Source organism: Mirounga leonina, unplaced genomic scaffold (genome assembly GCF_011800145.1).
Source record: "Mirounga leonina isolate KUSES-001 unplaced genomic scaffold, KU_Mleo_1.0 Mir_152, whole genome shotgun sequence".
NCBI classification, from domain to species: domain Eukaryota; kingdom Metazoa; phylum Chordata; class Mammalia; order Carnivora; family Phocidae; genus Mirounga; species Mirounga leonina.
This window is the reverse complement of record NW_023270380.1, coordinates 15,828,990-15,845,798: the sequence shown is the minus strand read 5'-3', so window position 1 is coordinate 15,845,798 and position 16,809 is coordinate 15,828,990. Positions and strand designations below refer to the sequence as shown.

At 39.4% G+C, this 16,809-nt stretch overlaps 1 protein-coding gene across 8 annotated transcripts in view; it reads left to right on the top strand.

Moving 5' to 3' along the window:
* Window positions 1-5,119: 5,119 nt before the first annotated feature.
* The window catches only part of PCDH15 (protocadherin related 15), a 789,625-nt gene continuing 777,935 nt past the window's right edge, over window positions 5,120-16,809 (top strand). For all 8 annotated transcript variants that reach the window (XM_035008612.1, XM_035008611.1, XM_035008610.1 and 5 more), the window contains exon 1: window positions 5,120-5,210. In XM_035008612.1, the coding sequence (XP_034864503.1) occupies window positions 5,120-5,210 (91 nt within the window). The remainder of the gene's footprint in view (window positions 5,211-16,809) is intronic.

Below are 16,809 nucleotides of genomic sequence, written 5' to 3'. Positions count from 1 at the left end.
ACTTCCCTGAGAGACATTCCAGCTTGCAACCTCACATGGCATCGGTATGGGAGTTCTCATTGCGGTCCTGGCAATGCGCTCCAAACTTTGATATATCAAGGAAACTACTGTTTTTTTTCAGATAGCAGTCAGGGACAGAGGCTTACAAAAAAAATATATATATATATATTTGACATTGTCAAATGCATCCCCATCGTCAAAGGAAAAACAGCTGTGATGTCAGCCTTGGGTGCTCTTGCCATGTGTCACAGAATCAGCATGGATGCACGGAGCATTGTGTGTTTACAGCCCCTGGATGTACACTTGAACATGAATGGCAGTGAAAAGCCTTTATTCTTCTTCCAAGAGATGAACAGCAGTCTATACTCAGGGTGCGAGTTACCTTGGAGGATGCTTCCAGCTAGGGCTGTTGGCATAGGTATGCTCTCCTTGTAAAGTTCTCCTTCAGCTCTCTTCTCAGAAGGTTCCTATGATCTAACTTCATTCTCTGAATGAGAATTGTCAAGTGACCATATCACATTTTGAAAATGCAAGCTGGTATTTTCATGTCACTGCCTTTTCGCATGTTATGGAACGTGTTTGTGTTTATTGTTGGTCTCTCCTCATGTTCCTAGAATGTTAGGTGCACGAGAGTAGAGATGTCAGTGGGCTTTTGTCATTGATAGTTTCCTGCTGCCTAAAAGAATGAGTGATATCTCATAGACCCTCCATGATACCTTGTTGAATAAATGAATTTCTGGGAACATCGAGAGCCAGAAAAATAAATACGAGTTTTGTCTGGCGGGGAATCCAAATGATGTGCAAGTCAAGATGGATATATTGTATCTTGAATAATTGTAGTAAAATACTCTTAAGCCATGGAAAATGTATTGTAAATTTCATGAAACTCAACCACTTACATGTAAAATTATAACATAATTGGGAAAGCTGTCTTTTTCTCCAACATGTTTAACAATAGAATGCTATTTCCAAATCACTAAGCAAAAACAGGAGTTTATTAAGTATACCAGAGTGTTGACTTTGCCAGTTGAATTATCTCCTGAAAGGCAAGTACAAGGAACTTACTTGAAGGTGAGCTCCATTCCTTTTTAGGATGGGGCATGTTCTAGATCGCTACAGTGTAACATTGTTGGCCAAGGAGATCTGGAGGGAAGACTTGTACCCAGAGAACGTGGCAGAGTTTGATATGGAATTTATAGTAAAGGTACTACACCACATTGGAGATGTCGTTTGAAATGCCTTTCATTTACCTGCTCTCATTTAACAAGATTTGGGGTTTCAGCTCCTATAAGAACTTTGTCTGCAATCCTACAGATTGCATAACTAGTAATGAAAATGTTATTTTAATTAAAATGTTTGAACTGTTCCAACTTACTCGATGACAGAAGAGCCTGTCAGCTGACTGGCACCATAAGTTTATTAATCATGTGGGTCCTCAGTCTTTTGTTTGTAGAAGCGTAGCCTCTTTCCAGGAGGCATGTTTTCATTGCATCTTTATTTAGAAATCGGGATTTTCTTATTAAGCCAATATGTGCATTATGCTATAGGATATCAGGCTGACATGATGAGTCATAACTTTCAGGTGGTATAAATGTTGAGCCCACTGAAATGATTAAAATTGCCTTGGAAATGATAAATATATAAATTAAGTAGTAAAAAAAATTGATAGAAAAGCTCCTATCTTTCTCATTCAAAACAACATACTCTCCAAAATAGTCTTATTACCCCAGGTGGTAAGTAATATATTTGTCTAAATGAATTTTTATGCAAGTTTTTATTGTGATATTTTCAAAAGTCTAAGTATGAATCTCTAGTAACAATATATAGGATCACAGACCAAGAGGTTCTGTTTCTGGAGATAAAATAAGGCAAGTGGCTTTAGTAATTTTAAAATTATCACCCATCTGGTGGTTTTCATCTTGAAGGCTGTTAAATGGAACCAAATAGTTTTACTCAGAAGTAAAAGAAAATGACACATTGTGACAACATAATACTAAAAACTAAGCCAGTAAGAGGGAGGTCAAGTTGGTTGATTCAGGACCCATGAAGAAACACAACGTTGCTCTTCTGTCATTTGGGAAGATGGTATTGCTTTTCCTTCAAGTGTTTCTTAATAAGTATTTTTTAAGTATTTTCTCTGTGTGTGTGTGTGTGTATATATATATATATATTTTTTTTTTTGATGTAGTGTTCCATGATTCATTGTTTATGTATAACATCCAGTGCTCCATGCAGAACGTGCCCTCAATACCCATCACCAGGCTAACCCATCCCCCTCCCTCTAGAACCCTCAGTTTGTTTCTCAGAGTTTTTTAGGGAAAAAAAAAAAAAAGGATTGGCACTATCATTTGTATAGATCTGAACAGGGCTCTATCCAGGGAAGAGGCCTCCATTTCCCTTGAAACCTTCTGAGCCATGTGTTCTTGTGAAATTGTCTAGTCCTTCCCTGTAATGGAATGAGCAGAGGTTTCAGACTCACCACCTCTACCACGTCTTCAGCCCCTCACCAGTTTATAATTTTAAGCTAGTCAACATGACCTTTCCTCCACAGAATGGAGATAATAGCACCTACCTTAGAGGCTATCCTAAGGACAGGTTGAGAAAATTTATGTCTAATCATTTTGAAGACCCCATAGATGCTGAGTCAGAAATGCTCCTATTAATCTCACTGTTTGATGCACTGAGCATGCATTTATAGCAACTCACTCATTTAATCCTCAAGAGAAACTTCTGGGGTAGGTACTGTTTTATCTTCATGTTAATGATGAAGAAGGTAAGACAGAGATGCTCTCTGATTTGCTCAAAATCATGTAACTGGTACTTGAATAACTTTATAAAGAATAACTTGAATTTATGACTCTAATCCACTGCTCTTACATATGCTAGCACTGGTCAGTTGTAAGCATGATTTCTATGTTCTCTTAATATTTAATACTGGGCTCTTCTTTGGGCTATCTATGCCTAGAAGTTATAAAAGCAGAGGCTGAGTCTGTTGCCAGTAAGGGAGAAAAAAATGTGTGAAGGCCAGGTAAAAAGAAGTTTCTTTTTTTGTCTGTTTGTTTTAGATAAGGAAACAGAAAAATAGCTCCCATTCTTAAATGTGTGTGATCTAGTGCAGTGACCTTTGAAATTTAAGGACTATGAATCCTGAGTGAAAAAAAAAATGGGCTTGGGCGCCTGGGTGGCTCAGATGGTTAAGCATCTGCCTTCGGCTCAGGTCATGATCCCAGCGTCCTGGGATTGAGTCCCGCATCAGGCTCCCTGCTCCTTGGGAGCCTGCTTCTCCCTCTGCCTCTCTCTCTCTCTCATGAATAAATAAAATCTTTAAAAAAAATGGGCTTGCACTTTTAATACAAGTTTAAAATAACTTATGTGTATTTATGTATGCTACTGTACAAATAAACTTTATAAAACAGAAAGATGGATGAAAAAAATGCATGTAAAGGTGGAATAAAAATATTTCCTTGGTACATTCTGATGAGTCTTACCACAAGACGTCTAAGGAGAGAGAATCCTAGGCAGGAGTGGTAAGCCCAAGACCCTCAGAGAACAATATGGCCCACCAGAAGTACTTGGTTATAAGAAGGGTTGGACAGTCATCTAAACACTGGGCCATCTCACAAGGAAATGTGGATTTCTATGATATTCTGGAAACTCAGAAGACCTGGCAACGCTGGTTTGTGTTCCCACCCAATGGCCATTGACAGAAATTAGTCCCAGCTGGCCTCCACAGACAAACCCTGTGCTCCTTCACAGCCTCACCATCCCCATTGCCCCTTTGCACTCATTCACTCTTTCCTTTTGTCTTCTTGTCCCTGTAGACACTTGAGTGTAGAACCCCTGAATGAGAGAAGCAGAGCTCCTGTCCCTGCCCCACCATGATCTATAACCAGGGTCACTTTGAGCAATTCCATGTGAATGATTTCTTCAATTTACATGGAAACTCAGCCCATCATTCTTTCAGTAAGACTCTTGGTGTGCTCGCTGGCCACTGATACCTCACTCAGTTTCTTTACTTGCCGGGAGATTGCAAAGAAAAGCAAAGGGATGAAAGTGAAATGCATCCCAATGCTTTGGAAGATAGATGTGGTAAAAAAATGGATGATTTATCTTTGGTCTTACTTGGCATAGTCAATCACCTATAGCTCTGCTAGACAGCAATTCAAATTGTAATGAGGGGTTTTTCTATTTGATTGTGTAAAACAAATGTCCATTGAAATCTTCATGTAGGATATTAATAACTAGTTTGTCAGCTTAAATTGTCATAAAACAACGTACATATGGGGCGCCGGGGCGGCTCAGTCAGTTAAGCCACTGACTGGTGGTTTCGGCTCAGGTCATGATCTCAGGGTCATGTGGTTTAGCTCCATGTCCAGCTCCACGCTCAGAAGGGAGTCTGCTTGAGATTCTCTCCCTCCTTCCGTCTCACTACTGGAACACTATCTCTAAATAAATAAATAAATAAATAAACTTTTAAAAATAAAATAATGTACACTGTATCATTGAACTATGCTATGGACAACATGAATTTAGTAACTTAAACTGTTTAACATTTAGTACACTCGCGGGGTCTCAGTGTTTAAAAAGGTGTGGTTCTGGGTGCCTGGGTGGCTCAGTTGGTTAAGTGACTGCTTTCGGCTCAGGTCATGATCCTGGAGTCCTGGTATCGAGTCCCGCATCGGGCTCCCTGCTCAGCAGGGAGTCTGCTTCTCCCTCTGACCCTCCCCCCTCTCATGTGCTCTCTCTCATTCTCTCTCTCTCAAATAAATAAATAAAATCTTTAAAAAAATTAAAAAATAAAAAATAAATAAAAAGGTGTGGTTCTGGTGTCATCTGTATGTTAACTTCTCAACTTCCTTGCTTACAGAGTGAGTCCCAGAAAATATTTCTTTCCTGAGAGATTACTTGTCTGCAAATTCCTGTGGGTAAAGAGTTGCAGGGTGTTAAACAGGTGTGTTACTTTAATGGATAGTGTGGCGCAGGTTATTGTCTACGAAGTCAGTAAGGGTTTTCTGTGCGGTGACAGTTGTGTTTACCTATCACAGATTAATGAACTTGTCCCATGTTTGCTTCTCCCTCCTGTTATTTCAGATCAGCCTTGAGTGGAATTCGACAGAAGATGCTACGACAGTTTTATCTCTGGAAATGGTTAGCTTCAGGGATTATCCTCGCAGCCCTCTTCACAATCTGCTTCAGCCAGTATGATGATGGTAAGTCTGCTTCTAGTCTGACTTGGAGAGTTAGCTGGGGTTTCTGTTATTAAATGCAAAATGAAACACAACACCGAAATGAATAATGCTAATTTGTAGTTCATTTTTAAAGGTTAGTAGCTGTGTGAAATAACTTACCTTAGTTAAAATAATCCTACAAAAGTGGCATCTGGGTGCACCTCGTTTCTTAATAAGGATTGTGGTTCAGTAGAAAATCCAGAGCAAGTCCTCCCTTTGAACACTTATTCATTATCACTAAGTAAATGTGTGATTGCTATGGAAAACAACAACAACGTTCAATTCTATTTATTAACTCTTGAATAGACACAAGCAAGAGTTCAGATAAAGTTTGAGAATACAAAATATACCAAAATTTCCTCTGAGAAAAGATCTCTGAAGTGGTCAAAAGTAGATGCTTTAGGTGATTTTACTGTTAGCACTTTAAATGGGTATTATGTTATTTCATCCAGCACCATTTTATTTGGAAAGAAAAAAAAAAAGGTAAAAGACTTGACATTAGAGTTTGTAACTTATTTCCTAACAGTAAATCAGGCACTTTAGAAAGAAATGTTAGTTATCAAGCTCCTAATGGACCATTTAACACATTCTATCTGCAGGGTCCTGAATGTGTGTGTCCTAGATATTTGAATATTAGAGGGATCTGTCTTTAAATGCCATGTAATAAGAGTTAGTGTGTGTATATATATATATACACAATACTTTAGGTTTAATAGAAGGAAGAAATGGACAAATGTGTCCATTCTAGAAAACTGAGTTTTGTTTTATTTTTCCTTTTCAGTGTTTTTACCCCACATTTGTTCAGTATTCGGGGCCCCGGCTACAAGCAGGCAGACCCCCCCCCCCCACCATTGCCCTGTTATCTGGTTGCACTTAGTGGCAGCAAAGAATGGGATTAAGATTATTTTTTATGCTTTGCTTAACTAAACTGAATGATCTGAAGATTGATGAATCGATCAGTCTTTATCCCAAGCAATATTCAAACTGCACCCATATTAAGACATTCTTAGTCCTTCATAGTTAGAAAAATATGACTCTTTGGAGACTTGCAGAATAATTTGCAATAGCAACTATTTTCATAAAGTCAGTAGCCTAATTCCTTGAAAAGTGTTGCTAATTGGCACATTGCTTACTTTAAGTGTTTCTGAACTCAGTGTTCACATCGTTGCCATTTCTGGCTATTGCAAATCTCCATTCTAAAAAAAAAAAATAAGTGTCATAATAAATAAATAAGGTAACTGTGACTTTGAAGCAAAAATAAAAATCAATGAAACTTAGAAGAACATGGCTTCCTATTAAAAGGATGTATTTTAAATTTGCCCTAGAAATAGATGACAAATCTGTATTGATAGTTCTTTATGTCATATCATAAGGCATTCTATTTTTATCCATATTTAGTATTCACACTGAGTGAGGAAGGATTCATTTTTCTCACATTAGACGGGCACATGCTCTGTACTTTTCAGCAATATAATTTAGGTTATCAGAGGAAATGACTCCTGGTTTAACCTGGAATGCTATAGATTGGTTCCCTTAATAAGCTCATTATAGCTCTTACTCTTTCTAAATGTGCTCACATAGCCTCCAAAATAAGATCAGGTAACCGCTGGCCCCCACGTAGTCTCCTTTCTGAAGCAGGGTGCAGCCTCACACCTGCCCCAGGCTTGCCTGCAGGAGGCCCGTCCCTGCAGGTCTGCACTGGGGATGGCCCCCTGCAGCCCTCCTGAGACTCCTGCTCAGCCTCCTCCTCCAGGGGACTCACTCAGTTCTCAGGAAGATGGAAGGGATTGGAGCTGTTAGAGAAGCATGAATTCTGTATAGTGTTTTGTAGACATCTCTTCCCTTTATGTGGTTTCTAGCATGTCTTCCATCCTTGGCCCCTCCCATCTACCTCCATGCTAATGTCTTAGTCTTTTCCTTAGGTATCCCCCACCCAGGTCTTCACTTCTCTCTGACCTCCCGCAACCAGGGACGCTGTGGCATCACTGTCATCCAGTTGTTCAGTGATGTGTGGCTGAAAATCGTTCTAATAGTTGCTATTTTTTACAATCTATATAAAATTGGGAGCCCACACTATGGAGTAAATCAGAACTCAGAAATGCGCCACTAACACACAAAATAGCACTAAACTGGAATATGCAGTAAGAATTTCTCGAAGCAATGTGTTTTTAACCCAAATGCTTGGGGATGCAGGTATATAAGATTAGATGGAAGGAAGACAATGGTGATGTCATGAACTTGATAGCAGTTTCCTCTGCTTTTCCTCTGCTTCTTTTTTTTCTTTTAGGCATACGGGAGTTATTCTGAAATAAAATATTCTACTATTAGCCAAATGTGTAGAACTGCTTCTAAGGAAAATATATAATTATTATTTAAAATATTTTATAACAAATTTTTTCACTTGAAAACTTTGGCTAAGTTTTGAGTCTTTTCATATTTTTCACTCAAATTGCTGGGGGAAGTTTCTAGATTCAGTAATAAAATTTGCAGATGACCTGTTCCATAGAGGACACTTCATTTGTTTGTTGACTACATCTAAGCAAGTATTAATAGTGTAAGTGAGATTGATTGTATTATATTAAATTTTTAAAATGAGAATTTAGCTAACTGATAGAAAATAAAAGAACATAATGCATCTTCAGTTAATGGCCTCTTTCTACCAATTGATAGCATTGGAGTTGATATTCTCGCTTATGATTTCATGCACTATGAGTCCTGACAAGTTTATTTGAATGGAAACATGTGCTCTGATCCCACATTGATTGTGGGATGTCTGGGGGCAGGGCGGATGGAGGGAGGCACCATTGAGAAGCAGAGGAAGCTGGGCCATCTGCTAAATTGTGTGTGGTGTGGGGGGAAAAGATCTATAAAAGATGTCTCTTGTTCTAACATGCTATTCACAGGGAGGTAAATAAGCAAAGTTGTGCACAGGGTTTGTTTGTTGATTTTGTGTTGATTTTGAGTTCATGAATGAATCCTAAAAGAGAGAGAGAGAGAAAGAGAGAGAGAGAGAGAGAGCAAGAATGGGACTATTATATATGGGTAATGGGTATGTTTTGTTTTATATTGTATGATTTCCTCTGCCTTTTCAAATTGTCCATATTAAATCGATATTACTGCCATAACCATACAGGGAAAATCTCTGTTTAAAAAACAAACTATAATCTGTAACATTATGACTAAGTTTAGAGTTAGAGGTGTTTTAGAAGGTATGTGTAATAATGGGGGGGTTGTCTGCCTGTCTGTCGAAGAGAGAAAGATTCACTAAGTGTGAGCACACTACGAAAGCCAGCTTGCGTTTTTTAAAGAAATTGTTCTCCCTGGCTGCTCAGGCATTTAGCTGGAAGCCAAACATCTTCTGCCTTGCCCTTGAGCTGTTATATAAATTAACACACACCTGCAATGTAAGAGAGCAGCTACATAAGCCCAACCACATGAAGGGGGGCCCCCTGAATAGGCCTGAGCCTGTTCCCCTATAAATAACACTCACTCTTGGAACTCACATTTGAAGTTTCGCATAGCATCTGGTATATGGCTAATGTTCAAGTAACTGTTGATCTTTGTTGCTATTATTACTTCTCATCACTTATAAATCATCATACTTTTTTTTAATAAACTTGCATATTTATTTATAAAGAAGTACTTTGTGTCCCTGTGCATGTATACATCTTCTTTTTTTTTTTTTTTTTTTTTTTTTATGTCTCTCTGAATTTACCAAACCCTTGAAGACGTTGTTAAATTACACTTCATTCTGGGAAGTATTAATGACTGTATTCTCTCCTTGGTGAGCTTCCTGGCTCACATGAAACAGGGGGAGGTTTGAGGAGTGTTTCCGGGTTCATTTTCATGCTTGCTGTTCTGTAATCTATGGAAGGTCAATGAAGGGATACACATGCCAGTCAGTTAAGAGTGTGACCGTCTAAAGTCTGAGGCCAAGCCTAGAAACTTCGTTTTCATTAGTGACATTGGCTGATGCTAATTAACCTTAGAAGGGAATGGCCTCTAAATTGCAATGCCGATAATAGAATTATAAGGAGCTTCTAACTATAAAATGAGCTGAAACACTTGGGTTTCCAAGCAAGGTCGGTCCCCGCTTGAAATGCCTTACAGAGAGGAGAGCTGGTTCAGTAAACGAACAGCTGTGCGAGAACGGTGGGATGGTCTCAATGGCTCCTAGTCCCAGGCTTTTCCAGACTGTCATGAGGGTGCTGTTGTAGCACCTTCCCTACCTCATGGGCTGGATGGGACCCTCACTGTCTCCCCAGGATCATGCTGGACATTGCTCAAAAATCCTGTATCTTTGGGGTAAATAGTAGTGCAATCAAAAGGAATGAGATCTTGCCATTTGCAACGACGTGGATGGAACTGGAGGGTATTGTGTTGAGTGAAATAAGTCAAACAGAGAAAGACATGTATCATATGATCTCACTGATATGAGGAATTCTTAATTGCAGGAAACAAACTGAGGGTTGCTGGAGTCGGGGGTGGGGTGGGAGGGTTGGGGTGACTGGGTGATAGATACTGGGGAGGGTTTGTGCTCTGGTAAGCGCTGTGAATTGTGCAAGACTGTTGAATCTCAGATCTGTACCTCTGAAACAAATAATGCAATATATGTTAAGAAAAAAAAAAAAAGAAGAAGAAGAAGGTGGTGGGAGGGGAAGAATGAAGTGGGGGAAATCGGAGGGGTAGACGAACCATGAGAGACGATGGACTCTGAAAAACAAACAGTGTTCTAGAGGCGAGGGGGGTGGGAGGATGGGTTAGCCTGGTGGTGGGTATTGAGGAGGGCACATTCTGCATGGAGCACTGGGTGTTATGCACAAACAATGAATCATGGAACACTTCATCTAAAACTAATGATGTAATGTATGGGGAATAACATAAGAATAAAAAAAAAAGCAAGTAAGAATAATAAAAAAATAAATTAATTAAAAAAAAATCCTGTATCCTTTGCATATGCTGTTTCTAAGTGTAATGCATGTGATCTTCTTCCTGACAACATTATCTTTCTCTGGACGTAGTGTCATGCAAGTTTCTCTTGAGTGTCATTCAATTATAATCAAATTAAAGATGATTATTGAAGACTGTAAGTAACTTTCCATGAGCTATGCTGTCTGTGAAGCATCTTCATCCCTCATTTAAATTTGATTTCTTAAGGCACCGTTCTTTTTTTTTTTTAAGATTTTATTTATTTATTTGAGACAGAGAGAATGAGAGAGAGAGAGCACATGAGAGGGGGGAGGGTCAGAGGCAGAAGCAGGCTCCCTGCCGAGCAGGGAGCCCGATGCGGGACTCGATCCAGGGACTCCAGGATCATGACCTGAGCCGAAGGCAGTCGCTTAACCAACTGAGCCACCCAGGCGCCCCATTAAGGCACCGTTCTTAGAAAGTGAGCAAATATGTGTGCACACACACATATCTACCTGTATACATAAATAATACACATTTAAAAAAAAAATAAAACCCTAGCATGTATTGTTATGCAAGTTTTTAGCTTAATATGTTATAAACATCTTTTTTGTTTGCGCCTGTAATTTATTCCATCTGACAGAGTCTATTTTTGTTCTGAGACAAAAGCTTAGCTGTTACCACTCTTAGGTTATACCCACACCTGCATTTCTTGTCTCCACTTTTCTGGTGGTGAGTAATCACGTGGATCCTTGTTAAACACTTCCCCCCGCCCCCGAGGACTTTGTTTTAGAGTAAAGGTTTGAAAATATATACCTTTTTATGTAGTTTGTTTCAGCAAGAGTTGTCCACTAAGCAAGTTCACATAAAAACCCTAAGCTCTAACCTTGTGCCTAGAAGGATTACTTCTGTGGCTTTTGTATACTCTAGTAATCGGCTCACTTAAAGTCCATCTGTATACTCTGAAAGGCCAGAGAGCTAAAGAGCTGGGTGGGGGGTGGGGGATCTCTGATAAACAGAAGACCACTTATTGAACTTAGAAGATTCTGTCTGCTCATCTGTGCATCTTTGCTTTCTCCCTCTCTATCTCTAATACACACGTTATTTCCAAGATAGCTTGGAATAGCTAAGTACTGATACTTCAGATGCCCCATTTGTCCTGTGAGGATAGGGAAAAGAAAGGAAAGGTCTAATTTAGTGTCCAAGCCCTGCAGACAAAACTAATGGTAAGTGGTAAGGTGGATGCTTCCCTGTGGGGCTCTAACAACCTGAAAAACTGGAACCCATTGAAAAATAAAATACTCATATCCTAATTTCATGAAATGCATGAAAGGCAGAACTCATTTTAAACATCCTTAATAGACATTGAGATTGAGCAAAATTGTCATCATCATCCTGCACGGCTCCGAGTCAGCAGTGATGCATACAGCTCATGATAGAGCGGCTCTTCTTAGCTGGGTCTTTTCCTGTTGAATCTCGGTATCTGTTACCAGCACTTCTCCACCAATTCCCTTAAGCTCTGCAATTGGCTTTTTCTCACAACTCTACTAAAACTGTACTCTCTAAAGCCTCCAATGACCACTTTCTTGGACAAATCCTACAATTTTCTAGCATTTCAGCAAGCAGCCCTATTGATCCACCCTCCTTCCAACTTTGTTTTTCTCAGAGGTTCTTTGTACTGACTTTTTCTGATTGTGTACATATCAGCCTCCTCCATCTTCCTGGTAAATATTCTCTCTCTTCCTTTTTTGTGATTTTGAAGGTGTCCCAATCTTGTTTGTATTTCCATAAGGAAAAATTATTGTTTAATAAATTGATTTCGATATTTTTTGACAGTGTGGTCATTTTCTACCCCACTTCCCTTGCACAGAGTATTCATCTCCCTTCACACCCTCTGTACATATGGTCACATTGGCTGTGGTCCACATATTTGGATTCACTTATTTAGTTAGCATTTTATTGCATATCAACTCTAGAAAAGACAGTAGGGCATCAAAAACGAGGCAGTCTCAGGGTGCCTGGCTCAGTCATTAAGCATCTGCCTTCGGCTCAGGTCATGATCTCAGGGTCCTGGTATCGAGCTCCACGTCAGGCTCCCTGCTCAGTGGAGAGTCTGCTTCTCTTCCTCTCTCTGCCCTTCCCTCTGCCCCTGCCCCTCTCAAATAAATAAATAAAATCTTTTAAAAATCGAGGCAGTCTCTTCATCCAAGTATAATAATGACAGAGATAGTCAATGTACAATGTGATATATATACTAATAGAATTATGTGCAGTGTCTGTGTTTTGGGAGGATACCAATGGAAGATTTGCTGAAGATTTTGGGGTAGACATAGTAAGAAACTGTTTGCAGGACAGATTTTGAGTTTCCAAGTTAAGAAACTTAAGGACCATAGGTAATTTCAGAAAACAGTGTAGAACACTGAGTTGATGTTCTGGTTTTCAGATGTGTACAGGTTATCGCTGCACAACACCGAGGATTGTGAGTGTTGTTTCATGACCTCATTCAGGAAATGTTAGGTGTTAATGTATCTGAAGGTAACAAAACAACATGTGATTGCTTGTGATCATTATCTATCCTGGGCTTATCTATGAGCTCCTTCCCTTCATGGAACTCCAGCTGACCACATCCACGGTCTCTGTTTTTTGGAGGGGGCGTGTGTGTGTGAGAGAGAGACAGACAGACAGACAGATGGAAAGAGACAGAACCAGAGACAGAGGAAGGGAGAGATACCCCTGAAAACTATATCTCAGTTGTTTGTAGTGCTCAGATTTTGCAACTGATTGTATTCCATGCCTTCTTAGACACTATTCAGAAGTGTTGCTACATATTTATATACACATCATTCCTGAATATTCAACAAGTTTTTTGAAATCTTTGAAATAAAAAAAATTATTTTATGTGTGAACATCTCCTAACAATAACCACTAATGTTTATTTAGCATTTACTAACCAAGCCTCCATGTACATTGTATTTTTAGTTTAATTTTCATGAGAACTCCATGACGGATTTGATACTAACAACCATGTAGCATTTCTCTGCTATCCTGCCCCTGCCAGGTCAGCGACACGGACAGGTGAACTTGCTGTCCCAGTGTGGTATAACTAGGAGGTGACAAAGCCCAAACCAGACCTTTACCTCAGCTCCGCGTGCAGTCACCATCCGCTGGGCTATTTTATTATGACATCAGAATCTAATCTTCCCCTCCAGATTTTACTCAAATTCTGCTTATTCCTTGATCCTAACTCATTCATTATTCTTTAATGTTGTTACTAATGGTACTCAATCCAAAATTAAACATGGAGGGGTTAGTCAACGGGTATAAACTTGAAGGTACAGAGAATAAGTTCTGGAGATCTACATACAGTAGATGGTGATGATCGTTACTAATGCTGCAATGCGTACTTGAGATTCGCTGAGAGAGTAGATACTGAGCGGTCTCACCACAGCAAAATAAATTCATGCATCAATCCATAAATACACAGCCACGTAAATACATAAGATAACTATGTGGATGATGGCTGTGTTAATTGGGTTGATTTTGCTAGTCACTTTGCAATGTGTAAGTATCCAGACACCGCTTTGTGCACCTTATGTAGGTACAATTTTTGTCACTTATACCTCAATCAAGCTGAAAAAATAATATTTCTCTTCCCCGTTATATTCCAACATATCATACAACGTTTGTTTTATGTTGAGATTATAAATTGCCGAAGACAGAGACTGTCTCATTTACTTTCCTCAGCCCTTGACAGAATAACCCAATTAGAAGTTATTGAAATAAATAAGCATTGAAATTAAAAAAATATTAGAGAGATGAAATGTCTCCTTTAACAATGTAGGGCAAGTTGGTGAGGTTCGAGAATAGCAACTAGAGTTCAAACAACAATTCAGAAACATACTTAGCATTTGATTTATATGGCATTGCTCAACATTGACACAGGGACAAAAACAATCAATAAATACCCGTGGTAGGGAGATGTTGCACATAGCTAGGTTCTTTTCTGTTTGTTTTTGTTTTTTGCATCCTGTTGGGAAAACAGTTTAGGTAAACTGTATGAGTATATATGTCATTTTTGAGAGATTCAGCTGACATTTTCCCTATCATAGTGTGTCACTGAACAAAGTCCGTGGAAAACTCAAACTGAACCCATCCTTCCTTCTTGTGTGCTTCCCACCTTTCTTTTCTATGATTCTTAGCTGCTCTTCTGGGTATTTGTTCCCAACGTTGGCAGATCACACGGTGGCTTTGATTCCTGGATCAGTAGCCCAGCTCATGTAACTAATATTTCCTGCTTGTGTAAGACCTTCTACTGTCCCTCAGGGCCACTCAATTAGACTGTTCAGTGATGACTGTCCAGCTACTCTGAGTTTATTAAGTGTCTCTGTTGAACACTTGGAATACTGATGAGCACTCCTCAGACCGAGCCTGAGACTGGGTGTGAAAACAGCCATGCGAGAGTGTCGCCGTCCACACTGCATGGGGCTGTATCCAGCATTGGGCCACGGCTGGTCTGTTGAGTACAGGGAATGCACTTCTGATGATATCCCCGCAGGAAAAAGAACACAGCATTTAAAAGAAATATTAATAATGCATTATACGCATTATTTCATTCATTCATCTATTCAGGTAGAGCGAGCATATGCAACCTATTATATGCACATCAGATTTCTAATAATTGCAGCTAAGTGATCTCTTTTTTTTTTTAATTTTTTTTAATTTTTTTTTTTTTTATTCATGAAAGTCAGAGAGAGAGAGAGAGAGGCAGAGGCAGAGGGAGAGAAGCAGGCTCCCCGCCTAGCAGGGAGCCCGATGCGGGACTCGATCCCAGGACCCCGGGATCATGACCTGAGCCGAAGGCAGACGCTTAACCAACTGAGCCACCCAGGCGCCCCAGCTAAGTGATTTCTGAGTGCCAGGTGCCTTATCCATACTACACACTCTACTCACATTGCTTATTTACATATAATGCACATGATATGTATATATGTATATGTACTTTTAAATAGGATGGCAGTGCTATGGAAAAATAGAATCTCTGGGAAGAACCAGATTTCCAGGAGAGCAAGAAAAAAAAAAAAAAGGAATGTTCAGCAAAGTATATATTCTCTTATTCAATGTATTTAATCTTCACTAAAATCCCATGAGATAAATTCTATTATTATTCCTATTTTCCAGATGAGGAAATTGAAGCTTTACAGATAGCAAGCTGTCTTGGGTCAGACCATGGGTCTCCTACATCTAAGGGCCATGATCCTACTTCAGGCAGCACAGCTCAAGCTGGCACAGTCTTAACTACTATATTTTGTAGCCTTAAGACAGAGTGCTGCAGGACTCAAGAAAGTTGGATCCATTGAACCTTGGAGAATCATGGCACCATGATCAATCCCTATTGTCCATTTATTCAATATATATGTATTAACATCTCCGTTGTGCCAGCTTCTTGCTAAGTTCTGGAGATGCAAATATCAATAAGGTACATTTTTTGACCTCATGAATGCTACATCCTAGTTCATACAAAACACCAGTACAAGGAACAAACATATCACAAGTATAAATCAGTATACTGTAGGTTGTAAAGGGCAGGAGTTAAAAGGATGGTATTCTTTGAAGTGTGTCAAAGTCTGTGTTGGCTGTAATTAGTCCTAAAAGGTTTTTAGTATGAGATAGTTTTGAGTTACTTGGAAAATGAGTGACAAGCTGCATTGGATTCAAACCTGATACATTATGCCTCGTGTGTGCAGTCCTAGCAGAGGGGAACATGGGGGGATTAACAGATGATACCCATTGGTGGTATGTGGAGATGGAAGATTATCTATGGCAGAGTGGTTGAAGCATGAGCTTGGGAGTCAGAGAGACCTTTTTCAACTCGTGGCACAATCTCCGTATGCATTTTGATGAGTGATGTAACAACCTCACTCAGACTCAGATCTCCATCCGCTAAACAAGGGTAATGGCAACCCAGATTAGACTGCTGTAGGATTAACTGATGTTACGCATGTGAACTGCTTACTATGCTTTCCAGCATATGGGCAGCACTTAATACATGTACTTTGGTATATTGTGATAATTACTATATTTTCAAATTAAAGTAAGGTAGACTACATGTTTCCTCATCATTATTCAGTACTTATTTAGATTCCCTTTGTCTGAAAACATTTACACACACACACACGATCATCTGCTACATCTTCAATGGACTGCACCTTCTTTAGAAAGATCATATACCTTCTGTATACTTCTTTCTGGGTACTATACTTCTCTGTAGGCTTTTCTGCTCCTCGAGCTTGTGAATTTCTCAGCTGCACTTATTACGGCATCTGCCATAGAAGAGAAACTCCGTAAGCATTGGGTTATCTGTACCCTTTCCATATTTTTCTCTTATTTTCTCTACCTCTTTCAACTATGTCAATGTTGATTAGTTTCTTTTTATATACAGGAACTTCCTTTAGTTCCTTCTTCCTACTCTTTCTTCACTCACGTGAGATGGTGCTTTTACCACTTTCTTCTTTGCATTTTGTTTCCTACATTCACCCAACCTTCTCTTCCATCCTTATTTGTTCTCTTTCCTGCTTCTTTGTCTTCTCTCTCTCCCTCCCTCTCACTCTCCCTACACCCCCCCCACCCCTGCAACATTTGGTCTACTGTTATTAGCTTTCTCCCTCCCTTTAGA